Source organism: Epinephelus lanceolatus, chromosome 23, assembly GCF_041903045.1.
Source record: "Epinephelus lanceolatus isolate andai-2023 chromosome 23, ASM4190304v1, whole genome shotgun sequence".
Taxonomy (NCBI): Eukaryota; Metazoa; Chordata; class Actinopteri; order Perciformes; family Serranidae; genus Epinephelus; species Epinephelus lanceolatus.
This window is the reverse complement of record NC_135756.1, coordinates 2917966-2935590: the sequence shown is the minus strand read 5'-3', so window position 1 is coordinate 2935590 and position 17625 is coordinate 2917966. Positions and strand designations below refer to the sequence as shown.

At 43.6% G+C, this 17625-nt stretch overlaps 1 protein-coding gene across 2 annotated transcripts; it reads left to right on the top strand.

The window, feature by feature from the left end:
- The first annotated feature begins 168 nt into the window (after positions 1 to 168).
- On the top strand, positions 169 to 17549 carry LOC117249489 (bestrophin-3-like). 2 transcript variants are annotated; one of them, XM_078165305.1, is made up of 14 exons: positions 169 to 282; positions 413 to 579; positions 4304 to 4398; positions 6213 to 6300; positions 8523 to 8668; positions 9554 to 9708; positions 11514 to 11591; positions 11775 to 11927; positions 12628 to 12708; positions 13570 to 13721; positions 14642 to 14732; positions 15391 to 15509; positions 15798 to 16055; positions 16266 to 17549. In XM_078165305.1, exons 2-14 carry the CDS (start codon positions 428 to 430, stop codon positions 16639 to 16641), a joined length of 1944 nt encoding a protein of 647 aa, XP_078021431.1. In that variant the 5' UTR covers positions 169 to 282; positions 413 to 427; the 3' UTR covers positions 16642 to 17549. The 2 variants fall into 2 exon arrangements, with proteins under 2 accessions (XP_078021431.1, XP_033471071.1); XM_033615180.2 differs by having other exon boundaries at positions 205 to 282; positions 417 to 579.
- The last annotated feature ends 76 nt before the right edge of the window (positions 17550 to 17625 follow it).

The following is a 17625-nucleotide window of genomic DNA, read 5'->3' as shown; positions in this document are numbered from 1 at the left end:
ACACACATACACACACACACACACAGCTGTAACATGACTACATTTAGCTCGTCGGCTCATCAATACAACTCTGGAATTGTGTGTGTGTGTGTGTGTGTGTGTTGGCATTACTGGGCAACTGGATAGCATCATGGTGGGAGAAAGAGGGAGCGAGAGAGCATCAGAGAGAAAGGAGGAGGGGGAGGAGATGGTTGGTTGGCATCTGGCAAATGCAAATCAGGAAAGAAGAAGAAGAAGAGGAGGCACCACTGAGGGAAAACAAAGACATCTGAGAGTTTCACTGTGAGTACAAGGATTTAGAAATTCTGATTTAAATTTATAACAATACAGTAGAGCTGATTATTTAGTCTGTAAATGCAATGAGAGAGTCAGTCTGTGTGTGTGTGTGTGTGTGTGTGTGTGTGTCTGTCAGTCAGGTGGTCTCAGGATGACCGTCACATATTCCAGTAAAGTCGCCAACGCCAGCTTCTTCAGTTTCCACCGGCTGCTGCTGCGTTGGAGGGGAAGCATCTACAAGCTGCTGTACCGAGAGTTCATCCTGTTCGTTCTGCTCTACAGTGTGCTGAGCCTCGTCTACAGGTCACACACACATTCACACACACATTTACAGAGGTCATTATTAGTCATGAAATGCTTCCTTTAAAACTTGGCTCTGAGTTTTACTTTAAAAAGCACAAGTCTGGCGATATTCCAAATTTCTTATGTACAGCAAATCTCATAAAAAGACTCAAACAGTGAATGTGTGAAGAACCATTGTTGTACAAAAAACATCAGTGAGCAAATGTAGTGCAAATTTTAGGAGATTTGCAAAAGATGAATTAGTTTCCTTCGTCTCTTAAAAAAATGACACTGCACGTCATTTTACATGCAGATTACTGTAATCCATATTTATGTTTAGTGAGGGCAGCGACCTCTAGTGGCCATAATTACGAGTCACGATAACGAGTCGCTTCAAAGTATTCTTGTCTCGCTGTTTTATGATGTGACAACGCCGTGGTTAAGGTCCCGTACGACAGTGTATCCTCATACAACGGTTTGTGTGATATCTTACAATTAGCACACCTACCGGTTCGGTTAGGGTAAGAAAAAGAATCATGGTTGGGCATCATCACGTTACGTACTTAACGTAAAGTTAGGATCTTTACCTAAAGTTATATAGGTTAGGTTTAGGAAAAGAATCCTGGTTGGATCTTGTCACATTATGACGTAAAGTTAGGTACTGTAAGTTAGGTTTAGAAAAAGAATCATTGCCACATTACGTGCTTAATGTAAAGTTACGGATGTTAGCTACAGGAAAAGAATCATGGCTGGACTTTGTCACATTGTGAGTCAAAGTGAGGTTACGTAGGTTAGGCTTAGGAAAAAAATCCCGTTTGGACTTTGTCGCGTAATGATGTAACATGAAGTAAAGTATTTAACATAAATTTATGTAGGTTAGGTGTAGGAAAAGAATTATGGTCGGGCGTCGTCATGTTCTTATGGTAAAGTTAAGTAGATTAGGTTTAAGTTAAGAATCATGGCTGAATGTCGTCACGTTATGCCTTATCGTACAGTTACGTACTTAAGGTAAAGTTATGCAGATTAGGTTTAGGAAAAGAATCATAGTCAGACTTTGTCACATTAAGACTTATTGTAAAGTAACTAAAGTAACGTAAAGTAACTGAATGTAAAGTTTCATAGGTTAGCTTTAGGAAAATAATCATAGTTGGGCATCATCAGGCTACGTACTTAAAGTAAAGTTAGGTACTTAATGTAAAGTTACGCAAGTTAGATTTAGAAAAAAAAATCATGGTTGGACTTCGTTGCATTATAACTTAAAGTAAAGTTTCATAGGCTAGGTTTAGGAAAAGAATTGTGGTTGGTCATCATTAGGCGATGTACTTAACGTGAGATTAGGTACTTAATGTAAAGTTAAGTAGGTTAAGTTTAAGTAAAGAATCATGGTTGGATGTAGCCACGTTATGATTTAATGTAAGTTTTCGTATTTAAAGTAACGTGACAACATACCTTAAAAAACCTCGGTTTCACTCAGGAAATGAACACCTGTATCCTGGAGGAAAGTCCTGTGTTTGTTTGACCCGTCCGACCTAACCTGGCTTCTTAGTCAGACTTTTGCTCTTTACACTACTGCTTTCTTCACTCCCGTCCGCACATTGGTCACATTGGAGCCTTCAGGATTACATGGGTTATACATAATTTCTAGCGCATTACTTTTCGTAGATATACGTACAAACACAGCATGAAAACAGCCTGTGTTTAGGCACAAAAAGCATTTGGCTAGGGAGAGATAATGGTTTGTGTTAAAATGATCAGCTGAAACATGAAACATCGTGGGAGTTTTTGTGAATCTGTGGTTACAATCTGGACACGACCTATAAATAAAGTCTGCATAAGGAGGAGGTCGGGGTGGATTGATGTTAAAAAAACACAGGACTGTGACTCAGCAGACTGCTGTTCATGTCCCGTGTGAAACCAAAAGTCAGTGTTGAGTTATTTTAAGTTAGAGGTACAGTACAGGCCAAAAGTTTGGACACACCTTCTCATTCAATGCGTTTTCTTTATTTTCATGACTATTTACATTGTAGATTCTCACTGAAGGCATCAAAACTATGAATGAACACATGTGGAGTTATGTACTTAACAAAAAAAGGTGAAATAACTGAAAACATGTTTTATATTCTAGTTTCTTCAAAATACCCACCCTTTGCTCTGATTACTGCTTTGCACACTCTTGGCATTCTCTCCATGAGCTTCAAGAGGTAGTCACCTGAAATGGTTTTCCAACAGTCTTGAAGGAGTTCCCAGAGGTGTTTAGCACTTGTTGGCCCCTTTGCCTTCACTCTGCGGTCCAGCTCACCCCAAACCATCTGGATTGGGTTCAGGTCCGGTGACTGTGGAGGCCAGGTCATCTGCCGCAGCACTCCATCACTCTCCTTCTTGGTCAAATAGCCCTTACACAGCCTGGAGGTGTGTTTGGGGTCATTGTCCTGTTGAAAAATAAATGATCGTCCAACTAAACGCAAACCGGATGGGATGGCATGTCGCTGCAGGATGCTGTGGTAGCCATGCTGGTTCAGTGTGCCTTCAATTTTGAATAAATCCCCAACAGTGTCACCAGCAAAACACCCCCACACCATCACACCTCCTCCTCCATGCTTCACAGTGGGAACCAGGCATGTGGAATCCATCCGTTCACCTTTTCTGCGTCTCACAAAGACACGGCGGTTGGAACCAAAGATCTCAAATTTGGACTCATCAGACCAAAGCACAGATTTCCACTGGTCTAATGTCCATTCCTTGTGTTTCTTGGCCCAAACAAATCTCTTCTGCTTGTTGCCTCTCCTTAGCAGTGGTTTCCTAGCAGCTATTTGACCATGAAGGCCTGATTGGCGCAGTCTCCTCTTAACAGTTGTTCTAGAGATGGGTCTGCTGCTAGAACTCTGTGTGGCATTCATCTGGTCTCTGATCTGAGCTGCTGTTAACTTGCGATTTCTGAGGCTGGTGACTCGGATGAACTTATCCTCAGAAGCAGAGGTGACTCTTGGTCTTCCTTTCCTGGGTCGGTCCTCATGTGTGCCAGTTTCGTTGTAGCGCTTGATGGTTTTTGCGACTCCACTTGGGGACACATTTAAAGTTTTTGCAATTTTCTGGACTGACTGACCTTCATTTCTTAAAGTAATGATGGCCACTCGTTTTTCTTTAGTTAGCTGATTGGTTCTTGCCATAATATGAATTTTAACAGTTGTCCAATAGGGCTGTCGGCTGTGTATTAACCTGACTTCTGCACAACACAACTGATGGTCCCAACCCCATTGATAAAGCAAGAAATTCCACTAATTAACCCTGATAAGGCACACCTGTGAAGTGGAAACCATTTCAGGTGACTACCTCTTGAAGCTCATGGAGAGAATGCCAAGAGTATGCAAAGCAGTAATCAGAGCAAAGGGTGGCTATTTTGAAGAAACTAGAATATAAAACATGTTTTCAGTTATTTCACCTTTTTTTGTTAAGTATATAACTCCACATGTGTTCATTCATAGTTTTGATGCCTTCAGTGAGAATCTACAATGTAAATAGTCATGAAAATAAAGAAAACGCATTGAATGAGAAGGTGTGTCCAAACTTTTGGCCTGTACTGTGTGTAAGTAACATCACGCCATTACGCAACTTTAAAAGTAAAATATTTACCTCTAAGACGTAGCTGAGGAGAATGAGAAAGCTGCATGACATGGAATTACTCCAGTAAAGTATAAGTACCTCAGAGCACCTGAGTAAATGTACCTCTGTGTCCTCTGTGCTGCAGACTCATCCTCTCTGAAGACCAGAAGAGACTGTTTGAGAAACTGTCCATGTACTGCGATAATTACGCAGAGCAGATCCCCGTCACCTTCGTCCTGGGTACGTCTCACTGTTTACAGTCTGTTTACTGACTGAAGATCTTCAGGATTGTAGTTTGTTTGTCAAATACACAAAGAATCTATGCTGTGAAATGCAATGTGGCAATGTGCGCTCTGGCTTGTTTGTATTTCTTTAAACCAATCACAATCATCTTAGGCGGCACTAAGCCCGGGATACAGCTACTGCGCTCTTGTAAAATCACATCAGGAGGGAAGTTGTTTTGGCGGAACATTTGCACATATGGGGAGGTGAGCGCTGGTTAAACTCCTGCAAAAGAAAACGCCATGTAAACTATTAAAAGACTTGTTAGGGTGAAGTTTTCTGGCTCGAAGGTTGTTGCTGTTTCACACAAAGTGTGGAGATACGTGTGGCTATGTGAGACTGGTTTCATGTGCGACAGGGATATGCAGAAGGAGAGGAGAATTACGATGACGTCACGCTAACAACAACGATCACTTCCAGGTAGAAAACTGGCAATTGTTTTGAGTTGTGGAGACATGTAAAATCGGCAAACTAGTTTATTTCTGTTGTCATTATCAGCTGTAAATGAAATGATTACGATATATAGAAGATATAAGATAGGCCTACATAGAAACTTGGTTGTCTAACTTATCTTATGTTTCTGTCGTGATTATTTTATGCACTTTGTTGCTTTGTTATCATGTTTGATAAACCAAATCTAACGGCACGAAAGCTATACAACACACTGCTGTGAGCGGGGGCCGCAGCAAAAACGTGTACACTGTATTTAGAATGTTTATTCTGCTTCACCTCACACATCGAGGCAGCTGCTTCATAAAATGACCACTGTTGTCAGTGGAGTGTGGTTGCTTTGACTTAATGGCTTCAGTTACATGTTGGAAAGCAGTGAAAGTATTCTGAATATAGCGTACACTTAAAATGATACTGATTTTTTTTAATGGGTTTTGTTTTAGGTAGCTAAAAATGAACTAACTGACCATTTGATTGTAATGTATGTGACGTGAGTTTCTGCACAACCGAGACATTACATAACTGATTTCTAACAGTGGCTCAATGAAAGATAATAAGATGAATAAGATGATGATTAAACGTGTCATTATCTCTCCTCTGACAGCCTGCTAATGGTTTAAATGGTTTATAGTAGCAGACGTGTCAGATTCACAGTCGATGTGTGTTGTTATTAATAATCACAGGACAAGTCGGCTAATATTAGTCCTCTGTGAGAACACAGCTATCACTCACCACTGACTGACGGATGACTGCTGTGTGCAGACACTATGGAGGACTGTAAACCACTCAGCTTCAATATCGAATGGAAATAAACACATTTATTAAAGCAGTTAAGTTCACTTTTAAAGTACTTGAGTATTTATTGAAGCAAATATCATGAAGACTATCAGCGAGACTGAAATAGAATAAAAGCTCACTTATATAAAAAGTAAAATATAGCTGCTTCCTGCCCGAGGAGACACACAGAGACCGACGGGGCGTTGGGTTGCCTCATCAGCAAGCTGCTAATGGAATCAGATCATTAAAGAAGCAGAGAAAGGCTAAAAGCAGGATGAGTATCTGATCTGCTGCTGTGTGTTCACTCACTGTGTTTCTGTCAACCTTCAAACAACCCTGAGCTCAAAATCAGATGTTTCCTCAACATAAAAACACAAATAAAGTCCAAACCTGCAGCATTAAGATATTTGATAAATGTCAACACATTGACACTAATAAAAACTATAAACATGTGCGATGTCTGAAACACACCCATCATGGTTTATTTAGATGAATTAATGTGAATTTAGGGAGAATAAATGTTCAGGTGTTTGTCTGTGTTTCAGGTTTCTATGTGACTCTGGTGGTGAATCGTTGGTGGAATCAGTTTGTTAACCTGCCCTGGCCGGACCGACTCATGTTCCTCATCTCCAGGTACGTTCAAACCAAGTGTCTTTCTGTGGGTCTGAAACATGAAGCCTGTGTTCCGTGTGATGGTCAGCAGGGGGCAACTATACTGGTTGCAAAAACACGTCTGATTGTGAGAAAATGACCCAACTTCTCACTTGATTTATTTTCTCAGTTAACATTTTTCTAGCTGACGGAGGGAGCTCGGAGTAGAGCCGCTGCTCCTTCATGTTGAAAGGGTGGTTCAACATCTGATCAGGATCCTCCTGGGCGCCTCCTGTTAGAGGTGTTCCGGGCACGTCCCACTGGTAGGAGGCCCCGGGGCAGACCCAGAACACGCTGGAGGGATTATATATCTCGTCTGGCCTGGGAACACCTCGGGATCCTCCAGGAGGAGCTGGAAAGCGTTGCTGAGGAGAGGGACGTCTGGGGTGCTGCTGCCCCTGCGACCCAGCTCCAGATAAGCAGATGACAGTGGACGGAAGGACATAATTCTAATGAGTTTATGGTCTCAATTGCTCGTTTCAATTCTTCTTCAGCTCTGCGTGATGTTCAGTTTTTAAATTATTGCCCCAGTTAGATAGAACAAACCATAAAGCAGGGAGTGCTTTAGGGCTCGGCTACCTTGTGATTGATAAACCGCAACTATAGTGGGTGTCCTCGGGTGTTCAGTCAGACCCACCCCTCCATCCTCCCTAGCTTCACCCTATTGTCCAAAAATGGTCACTTCTGGCTCCAAAAACCAAGATGGCAACGGCCAAAATGCCAAACGCTTCATTCATTCAAATAAACACAAGAAGTATGTGCTCTAGAGAAAGGATCAGCACTCAGTGAATAACCTCCTAAGCCCTATGATAAGCTATTATGGCAAGGCTTAACTATACAGACCAGTGAGCAGTGATAACTAACATGTCTTTGGGGTCATCAGGTGGGAACCTCCTTTCACCAGTGTTTCGTCTAGTTGGTCCCACGACACCTCCAGGAGGCTAGACAGTGATCTCTGGCGTCCCAGAGACACTCCCCTAATGCCAGCTCTCACTGCTCCCCACACCAACCCAATAACCTCCTTTACCTTACTTACACATGGCTTTCTCAGCCCAAACAGCACTGCAACCTTCAACCAAACCCAGGCTCCGTACATGCGAGCTCCAGGTAGAGACAGTGCTGATACTACCTTTCCTAGCACATTCACCATACTCTATCTCACACGCTACATAGCATAACTCCAATATGAGCTAAAGTTAAAGGAGATAGATAAACTCACAGGATCAGCAAGCACACTCACCTTGCAGCATGGTCTCAAACATAAGGGATTCAATTAGGCCACTCCCACAAGGCTGTGATCATACAGAAAGTGTTTCAGCAGCTGGAGGCGATTTTTTGTGATAGTTTTTAATGAGAATGAAGCTTTCTGCTCGCTGTTTTTGCGCCAGTACAGGCCTTGTGTTTCTGCGCTCTAGTTGCCTGGTGTTTTTGCCGAAGCACTCTGAACTCCTAGAGTCGAGAAAACTTCAAGTCAGAGCGGAAACATGCCCAACGTCATCTCTGCTTTTTTCCCCATTGTCCAATCAGATGATTTGAGAGGCGGGCCTTCTGTGGTGGTCACGAAAACAAGTTTCCAGTTGGTAAACAGTGGAGGAGAAACTGGTGGTAGTGGTTGCTGGATACCCAGAGCTATATGACTTTACAAACCAGAGATAGCACCATCTCAACAGAAAACAGCAGGTGCGGAAGCGGATAAGTGCAGTACTTGAATCGGCCATAGGGACTTGGCTTGGGAACCAGAGGGTCGCAGATTGAAGTCCCTGTACAGACCATGTATGGAGCGTGGACTGGTACCTGGAGAGGTGTCAGTTCTTCTGTACTTTCATTTCGTCTTTGGGCAGGATGGTAAAATCAGGGTTACATCACAGGTTGCCCACCTGTCTGATGTATACAACGTTACATCAGCTTCAAGTCTTCAGAGGCTCCACGTACAGATCAGGTTTTAGGGACACTAAAACAAGATGAATGTTAGTTCATGGGGCACAGGAATGTAGTGCGTCCCCAAATACACAGAATTGACACTTCCGGCAAAGTCGGTAGTGACACCATGACTCTATATTGATTCTACCACCTACACTCAGGCCACTGGGATCCTTAACGAAGACTGCCTCAGATTCCAAGATAACACTTCACTGAGATTATATTTATATGATTTCATGTGACAAATGATTTGACCTCTTGACATACCGTGTGCTTTCCACCAGCTGTGTTCAGGGTAAAGATGAATATGGCCGCCTGCTGCGTCGGACGTTAATACGTTACGTGAACCTGACGTCGCTGCTCATCTTCCGCTCCGTCAGCACCGCCGTCTGCAAACGCTTCCCGACCATGGACCACGTGGTCGAGGCAGGTGAGGGTCTGACTGTGAGTGACAGTTTAGAGGGGGTTACTGGAGATTATCACTGACTTTGTGCAACCCAACTTTACCGTACTTGTGCACAGTCTATAAAGTATTAATTTATTAACCTCAGGTTTCTGCAGTGCAAGTATTATAGCCTAATTTAGTACCAATTCAAGGTACTTTATTTCACGCTTGTAGTGAAGTATTCTCACAGTGTGGTATTAGTACTTTTACTGAAGTATAAAAGATCCAAATACTTCTTCCACCACTGTATGTGTCTGCTTGAACTGTCCGTGCTGCAGCAGTGAGTCCAAACTGAAATGATAAAAGTCGGACAGAGTTCAGCTTCTTCCCGGCTGTTACTCTTCCTCCCTGTAACCGTCTGATCTGACCCCAGGGATTGGCTCGTTATTGGCCAATTAGAGAGGATCTCTGAGAGCAGATGAACCTGTTTGTCTCAACCTTCATGCATCATTTCAGACCGCAGCACTACAGAGTCCATCTGTGAGGTTTCCATGTCATGAAAGTGAGATAAAAGAAACATAAATTAAACAGAAAGGGGAATTTTAGATTCATTTTTGTCCTGTTAACACTCAGGTGCAACAGAAAAACATGTCAGCAACACAGATTTTGATGTTGATCGTCTTTCCCCGGAGAAAATGATTTCAAATGTTTGTGCTGACCTTTTTATTGGAGACACTGGGTCAAAATTTCCCGCTGCATGTGCACATGAATATGACAGATGTCTGAGTAAAGAGTCTCCAACAACCTCGGACTGCATTGATAGTTTCTGAGTGCCAGAGACTGACAACAAAACTGTCACTAAACTACAACTCTGCCGCATTTATAATCTGATACTGATGGTAGTGACTGTTTCTGTCGGCTCACCTGCAGGTTTCATGACTCCAGAGGAGAGGAAGGTGTTTGAGAACATCCGCTCTCCTCACCTGAAGTACTGGATCCCCGTCGTCTGGTTCTCCAACCTGGCGTCTAAAGCTCGACAGGAAGGACGAATCCAGGACAGCATCGACCTGCAGAACATCCTCAATGTGACACTCAACATTTAATATTCTGGTTCAAAAATGTTAACATTGAGAGATATAAAGGGTGGGAGGAAATAAACAAAACGCAAACAGGTTAAAGGTCATGAGACAGAAACAAGATCACACTGACATCATAGACAAAACTAAACATTTTAAGATAAAGTCAAAATGTCACCAGAAAATGTATGCTGTTGAAAGGATTTTCAATGCTAGCAAGCTAACGTATCAGATACAAGGAAAGCTGAAGCTAACACAATCTTAAACATTACATTTTTTTTTTTTAAAAATAAGCCACTAAATACACCGACCATGACATCATGGCTACGATCACTACCAACAGTGAACTATCTAAAAGAACTTGCTAACATAGCATAGCTTCAAAGTGAAACGTGACTAGTTATAGGATACAAGCTGTAGTTGATGAAACTGAAGCAGTTTATATATCTCTACAAAAACAGATTAGCTGAGCGATCTGAACGACATCAACATTAGAGTTTTTATTATATGATTAATAAATCAATGAAATATTCAGTTTCACTACATCACATTACTGAAGCTTAAGACACACTAATTTCCGTTTCACTGTGACATTATGAGCAGTTTTTTAAAACTTTTTCCAGCCAGGATGGTGCCACAAGAAACGATTGTTTTTGACCGAGACATCACTGCATTTCCAACGGGGATGCTGCCACGAAAATAGGTAGTTTTTATCAAAACATTGCTTCATTTCCAGCAGGGATAGTGCCACAAAATACGATTGTTTTTTAGAGACATCACTGCATTTCCAGTGGTGATAGTGCCACGGAAATAGGTTATTTTTTATCGAAACACCGCTGTGTTTCCTGCCAGGATAGTGCCAAAAAACAGTTGTTCCTAATTGAGATGTCACTGCATTTCCAGCAGGGGTAGTGGCATGAAAATAAGTTAATTTTTTTTATCAAAACACCACCGTGTTTCCTGACAAGATAGTGCCACAAAGCGGTTGTTTTTGACCGAGACATCACTGCATTTCCAACGGGGACGCTGCCATGAAAATAGGTAGTTTTTATCAAAACATTGCTTCGTTTCCAGCAGGGATAGTGCCACAAAATACGATTGTTTTTTAGAGACATCACTGCATTTCCAGCAGGGAAAGTGCCACAAAAAGCAGTTGTTTTATACAGAGATATCGCTGCATTTCCTGCCAGGATAGTGCCACCAAAACATTGGCATTTTAAGCCAAAACATGATCTTTTTCTAACTGTAATTTAGGTTATTGTGCTTAAACCTCACCACGTTAACCACAGCGCTGTTAACACATTAGGTTTTAATGTATCTCCTACGTAATGACATACAAACAAAACGAGTTTGTGGTTTGCAGAAACATACACACCAACATTTATTCTGACGACTGGGTTGCTTAAAAGTCTTGCATTGAAAATCTTACTTAGGTTAAAGTATGTTCTTAAGGTTCTCAAAGCATGTATAGTTCTGTAGACAGCTCCCTGTCAGTGTTTTTGGATTAATATTACCACTGCATTAATGTGTATGTGTCATTTTCCTGCTGGTACGGCCTTAAGTGTCTCTGTGGTTTGATATTTGCACAAAGTGAATCATGGTGTCTCATTGGGTTACAAATACATCCTGTCAAAGACAAAACAACACTTTAGCAGATGCGGATTGAGCCTCTAAATCCCTGTCAGTGTGTGACCACATAAACCAGACATGTTGGTAATGTGACACCCAGATTTACTCTCAGTGGAGTAGGGTGGGACTGTTGTTCTTCAATCAGCCTGTTGACTTACAGGAGTCTGTTGAATCTGTTTCCTCAGGAGATGAACGTGTTCAGGACTTGGTGTGCGACTCTGTTCGGCTACGACTGGGTCGGCATCCCGCTGGTTTACACACAGGCCTGTCTCTCTCTCTGTCTCTGTCTGTCTGTCGGTCACAATAACATGTTTAAATCGGATGCAGCTCCACTAATTACATCATCATCATCATCCTCATCCTCCATCATTACTGTAACTGAATCAGAGCTCTCCCACTCAGAGTGCGGGAGGATGCTCACTCAAGTCTCTGTGATCTCTCTGCAGGTCGTCACTCTCGCCGTCTACACCTTTTTCTTTGCATGTCTGATTGGTCGTCAGTTCCTCGACCCCGCCCGGGGCTACCCTGGCCACAAACTTGACCTCTACGTCCCCGTCTTCACCCTGCTGCAGTTCTTCTTCTACTCTGGCTGGCTGAAGGTGCACATGGCTTCTACTCAGAGCGTTTATATATTTCTTAAAGCAGCAACGAGGCATTTTTAACTGGTTATGAAAGAGTCTCAATTTAATACTGGTGCCTCTGTATGACCTACATCAACAAACGAGACCATCAGAGAGATGATTGGCTATTTAGTTATTCTTAATGGCTGTCCCCGGGGCAGATTCCCAGACCAGAGGAGCCTCTGATTACATTTTCCCAGACAAAGTTTGGCAGTTGTACATTGGCCAGTTAAAAGGAAGCAGGAGATTTTTCTTGAGAGAATTTTATTATGTGGTTTTGGCAGATATTTGGGCAGAGAGAAAAAAGAATCGACTGAAAAACAAACAAACAAAAAAAGCCAAAAGGGACAGTGTTAGCCAGCTAGGGCGCTAGCTGCTGAGTGATCATAACAGAATACTCTAACTTTAATTCCTGCTCATTTTAGAAAGGCCACTACAAGGTCCCAGCCGTGTGCATCACTTTTTAGTGTCCCCTTGAAACAGTCTCTGTTGTGTCGTGAGCTTCTTGCAGCACCTTTTCTAAAAGCTGTGCACGTGTCATTAAGTTGATGAAGTTGCTTCTTCATTTGTGTTTTGATTTGCTGTACACTGAGCTCTAACAGCACTGTACATTGGCTCCTACTATACCTCTCAAATATGTGTGACTGACCCCCAGATGTGATCTGTGCCTTGTCGTTAGGTAGCGGAGCAGCTGATCAACCCGTTTGGAGAGGACGACGACGACTTTGAGGCGAACTGGATCATCGACAGGAACCTCCAGGTCAGCAGCCAATCACAGCGCTCTCAGACAAAGGTTCAGACACTCTGGAAGCAGAGGACATGATGTTAGTTCAATAGTGTGCAGCGGCACCATGAGGGAGCAGACAGGGAGCGATGTCAGATGAGCAGAGGATCTGATACCAGGTGAACACACAAGGAAAACCAGCACACCTGTAAGGGGGCCAACTGTAGGTAGGTCAGAACGGGCAAGGAGTCGAGGAACCAGCGGTGACAATGAGTGGATGTCGTGGTGCACGCACAAAGGCAGAATGTGCAGCCCCATGGCGAGGTAATCCACAGCACAGGACATCACAGGCAGCAGAACAGGTAAACTGAACGTAGAGCTGATTGGCAGCATCTGCACTCAGCCATGAGGAACAGGCAGCAAGCAGAGCTCTTGATCAAGAACACAGGACTGAGTGGTTTACCAGGGAGCAGACGAAGCCGGAGAGTCAGAGACAGGCGAGGTCAGCAACAAAGAAGCAGTCTGGTAATAAATGCTGGAAAGTCTTGCATGGATATGACGAAGAATAATCTTACAACAAGAGTCTGTCAAGCTGGAGTCGGCGTTAGCTTAATGAGGTGATTGTGGTGGACCGGCAGGGGCGGGAGATGTGTGGACAGGTGATAGGATGGCAGGTAGGTGTGGTGGATAGGCGGGGTGAGTGGAAATGTATCGGGTGAACAGAGACAGTGGCAGGTATGGCAGGTCGTACGTGCACACTGTGACAGACAGCATGGTACACTTTACTGCAACATAAACACTTTAAGTGTTTAATCACATTGAATGTTTTATCTAAAACAAAACCACATCAAAATCCCTTCTTCATCGTGGTGACTTCCTGTTTACCTGTCCCTCCAGGTGTCTCTGCTGGCCGTGGATGAGATGCACATGAACCTGCCTCACATGACCAAAGACATGTACTGGAACGACTGTGAGGCTCGTCCGCCATACACACTGGCTGCTGCCGACTACTGCATCCCTTCATTCCTCGGCTCCACCACCGACATGGGGTCAACACACACACACACTCACACACATTTTACACAATACACATCACACGTCAGCAGTGATGCGGACGCTTAACCGGTCCGTTGTGGTGAAGAGGGAGCTTAGCCAGAAAGCGAAGCTCTCGATTTACCGGTCAGTCTACGTTCCAACCCTCACCTATGGTCACGAGCTCTGGGTAGTGACCAAAAGAACGAGATCGCGAGTACAAGCGGCCGAAATGAGTTTCCTCCGCAGGGTGGCTGGGCTCAGCCTTAGAGATAGGGTGAGGAGCTCGGACATCCGGGAGGAGCTCGGAGTAGAGCCGCTGCTCCTCCACATCGAGAGGAGCCAGTTGAGGTGGTTCGGGCGTCTGGTAAGGATGCCTTCCGGGCGCCTCCCTTGGGAGGTGTTTCGGACATGTCCAACCGGGAGGAGACCTCGGGGCCGCCCCAGGACACGCTGGAGGGATTACATCGCCCGGCTGGCCTGGGAACGCCTCGGGGTTCCCTCGGAAGAGCTGACGAAGGTGGCTGGGGAGAGGACTGTCTGGGCTTCTTTGCTGAGGCTGCTGCCCCCGCAACCCGGACCCGGATAAGCGGAGGACGACGAGACGAGACAAGACATTTAAAATTTTTGATCGAGCAATGTGATTGGTTGAAGCCTCTTTGGTTGTTATGGCAACTGTTACACAGGAAGCTAGGGCGCTTTGTTTTCTTCTGTTTTCATTTTGATGTATTTGATGGAAACTTTTAAGGCAGTACACGTGAACTGGTAACTGTTGTATAAAGATATATCTTCTAGAGGGCGCACTCTTCATCAGCAGAATTCTAAGTGTTATGTTGCTTCTACTGGTCTCAAAAATCTCAAGTCAGAGTAATGTCATGTTGAGTTCAGAGTCATAACATCAGCAAAATGAAAATTTTTCATCCAATGTTTCTTCCAGACTTTCTGACATCCTGCAGGTTGATGAGCCTGAGGTCAGCGACAGTCGTCCACGGCGACAGGACTCAGTTTTGGCTTGGCGGCAAGAGTCGGTAATAGAGTTTCTTATTACCTCTGTCAAAGGTTCAGCCGGTATGACTGTTTGTCAGTGAGAAAGCAGATAATTGCAAAACCTAAATGAAAGATATCAGTGAAATCAGCCCGTTTTAGTTCACAGGTCTTCTAGTACTGATGCCAAGTCATGCCCCTCAACGTGTGATACCAACGCCGAAGGCACCCCTGAGCATCTCTAGAGATGCACTGGGCTTTCAGCTAACTCTGATATAAACTCACCCAAGAGAACATTCAACACTTAAAGCAACTGATATACAATAAAGAGCAAAAACATCCATGTAGGGTGGGCTGGAGGGGAGGAACAAACACAGACATTCATCCGGAGACCACAGGTCGTGTCTTGTCAGTGCTGTTGTCATGTTATGTTACGTAACTTACATCCGTCCGTTGTCTACTTACATCACTCCTGTGAAGTATTTAAAGGGTGTGTCTCATAGATCACGAAAGGGTGTCCTCTGCATTGGTATCACACACTGGGATTGTAAGAGAGCGTCTGTATATGACGACTTGATATGAGAACACGTTGGTGATATATAATGGAAGATGCTCTATATGCAGATGATAGAATTCTAAACATGGAAATCTTGGATGAATGTTTAAATTTGTCTACAGTCCCATATCTTTTGTTGTTTACAGGTTCTGGGTCGGGTCCGCCGGCTGCTGAGCGTTCAGGAGCCTCCTGACCTCCGACCTCCTCGACCCATCTTCAAACGACACAGCAGTGATGCAACAGGAAGCTTCTTCCCAGAGTTCAGGTACAGGGTTGCTCCATCTAAAGCACGAAAGATTCTCGTATTGAACAATTTTAATCACAGCCTATACGTTATTGGCGAGCAGCAACAAATAAGTGCCAAAAACTGCATTTCCTCTAACGGCCACTTGAGGCTGAGAGTGAGTCAATTCCCATAGACACCAAAATTTTGATGTCCTAAAAAGTATTGTTCGGTGTTTGGTTGAACTAAGTCAAAGTGCCGAACTTGAGGCTTCGAAGGAGTCATTGGGCGCAGTTGGGTTTTCTAAAACCATTTTATCAATCTTTCCAGGCTCAATCCACATCCAGAGGATACAGGTCCATCCTCCCCAGCCATTGACACCCTGTCAACCTTAAGGGAGGTCAGCAGCAACCCTCCGTCTCCTGAAAGGTCGCCCTCTATTGTTTTCCCTCGTCTCGTCGTCAGTCCGCCGTTGTCTGGCGACGTCTGCCACAACATGGATTCTTCTGGGAATAGTGATGCTGCAAAGCATCAGAATGGACTGGATCCATCCCCCACTGAGGAGGCACCGGGCTTTGATACCCTGAGGTAATTCACTGGTTTTCTGCTCAGTGTCATTTTGACTTCTCACTCTTTGTTTGTCCAACTCTGTCCATCATGAACCACAGTTTGTCTTAATTTATGTGATGTACTCCTCCTCTATCTTTTAAATTATTAATTCACTCCTGTCCTTCCACTCCTTTAACTTCCCTTTGTGGTCTGTCCCATTCTTATATATTTATTTATATGTATTTCCAGGACCAGCTCCTCAATCTGTTGTTCCCCCACCCAACTGGGACCCAAGGAATTCCGCTGGTTGACTCTAAACGTCCGGAATCGGCCACCAATGCGACCACGGGGACGCCAGTTCTCCCTCCAGTTCTCCAGGCAATCGTCGAAAGCATCGGTTCGAAGCCTGCCAAGCCCCAAAGCTCTGGGAAGGCGAAAACGATGCCTGGCTCGATTCCACTCCAGACGATTACCTGGTCCACATACCGACACTCTGCAGCTCCCTGACCCTGAGTACGACCACGAGTTCCAGGGAACGGCAGGAACGGAGGACGACGAGAGGGTGGGAACCAACAACAGCGAAGAGATCGAAAACTCCCAGTCACAGAGTTTGGAGAAGAAATGAGAACACCTTACACAGACACAACACACTGCCCAAACAGAGCCAGTCTCCACGATGGTAACAACAAGATAAGTCAGAGGAGAATTTGGATCAGTGGAGACAAATTCTCAGCCGAAGATCGTCCACCAAAGAACATGAAAGTCATTAAAGTTAACTTACACTGAACTAAAAACTAAAACTAGGTGCAACAAAAAAATCTCACATGACTGAAATTAAAAAATAAAGACCTACTTATGAAACAATATTGTGTACCTTAGAAACAAAATAAAATAAAATACATAAAGCATATCTTTAGATTTAGTCTTTTCAATTTGGTAAAATTCGTCAATACAAGTATGAGGAGACATCGGTCCATATGTTTATTGAGGCTGGAATTACAACATGACTGTGAGTCAACTGACTTCACAAAGTGCTGTGCTCAGGGGCAAGATTTAGAAAGGTCAGAAAAGGTATTACAATACAAACAAAAAAACCCATCAAACTAATACTGAAACAAAAACTCTAAGCGCCATTAATCAGTGATAATTTGTTAGATTGTATCACTTGCTACACTAGAGAGGAGAATATATTTTAGTGTAACATTGAAGAGGTTGTGAATATGTGAGGTCACTTTGGTCTTGTATATTTTGACCTCTGTAAACTTCATTGTGGTCCTGTGAGGCTACCGTACACGTGTGACAAACTGCAACCTCTCTTTGTAATGTCAGAAATTTTCCATTCAATCTTTGTTTTAATAACATTTAAACAGGTGAGTTAAATAAAAATTCAACCCCCTGTACAGTTGTCATGAATGTTGAAATTGGCTACAGAGACCAACACTGTTTTTGTACCAGCTGCTGCTGTAAAGATTTAACATGGGGTTCAAAAGAGATTGACTCGCTCTTGGAGCCAGCCCCTAGTGGACATTAGAGGAACTGCAGTTTTGGCACTTCCACGTTACTTTTTTTTAAGTCTTGGAGGTTGCCTGTTGAGCTGTACTCAACAGTT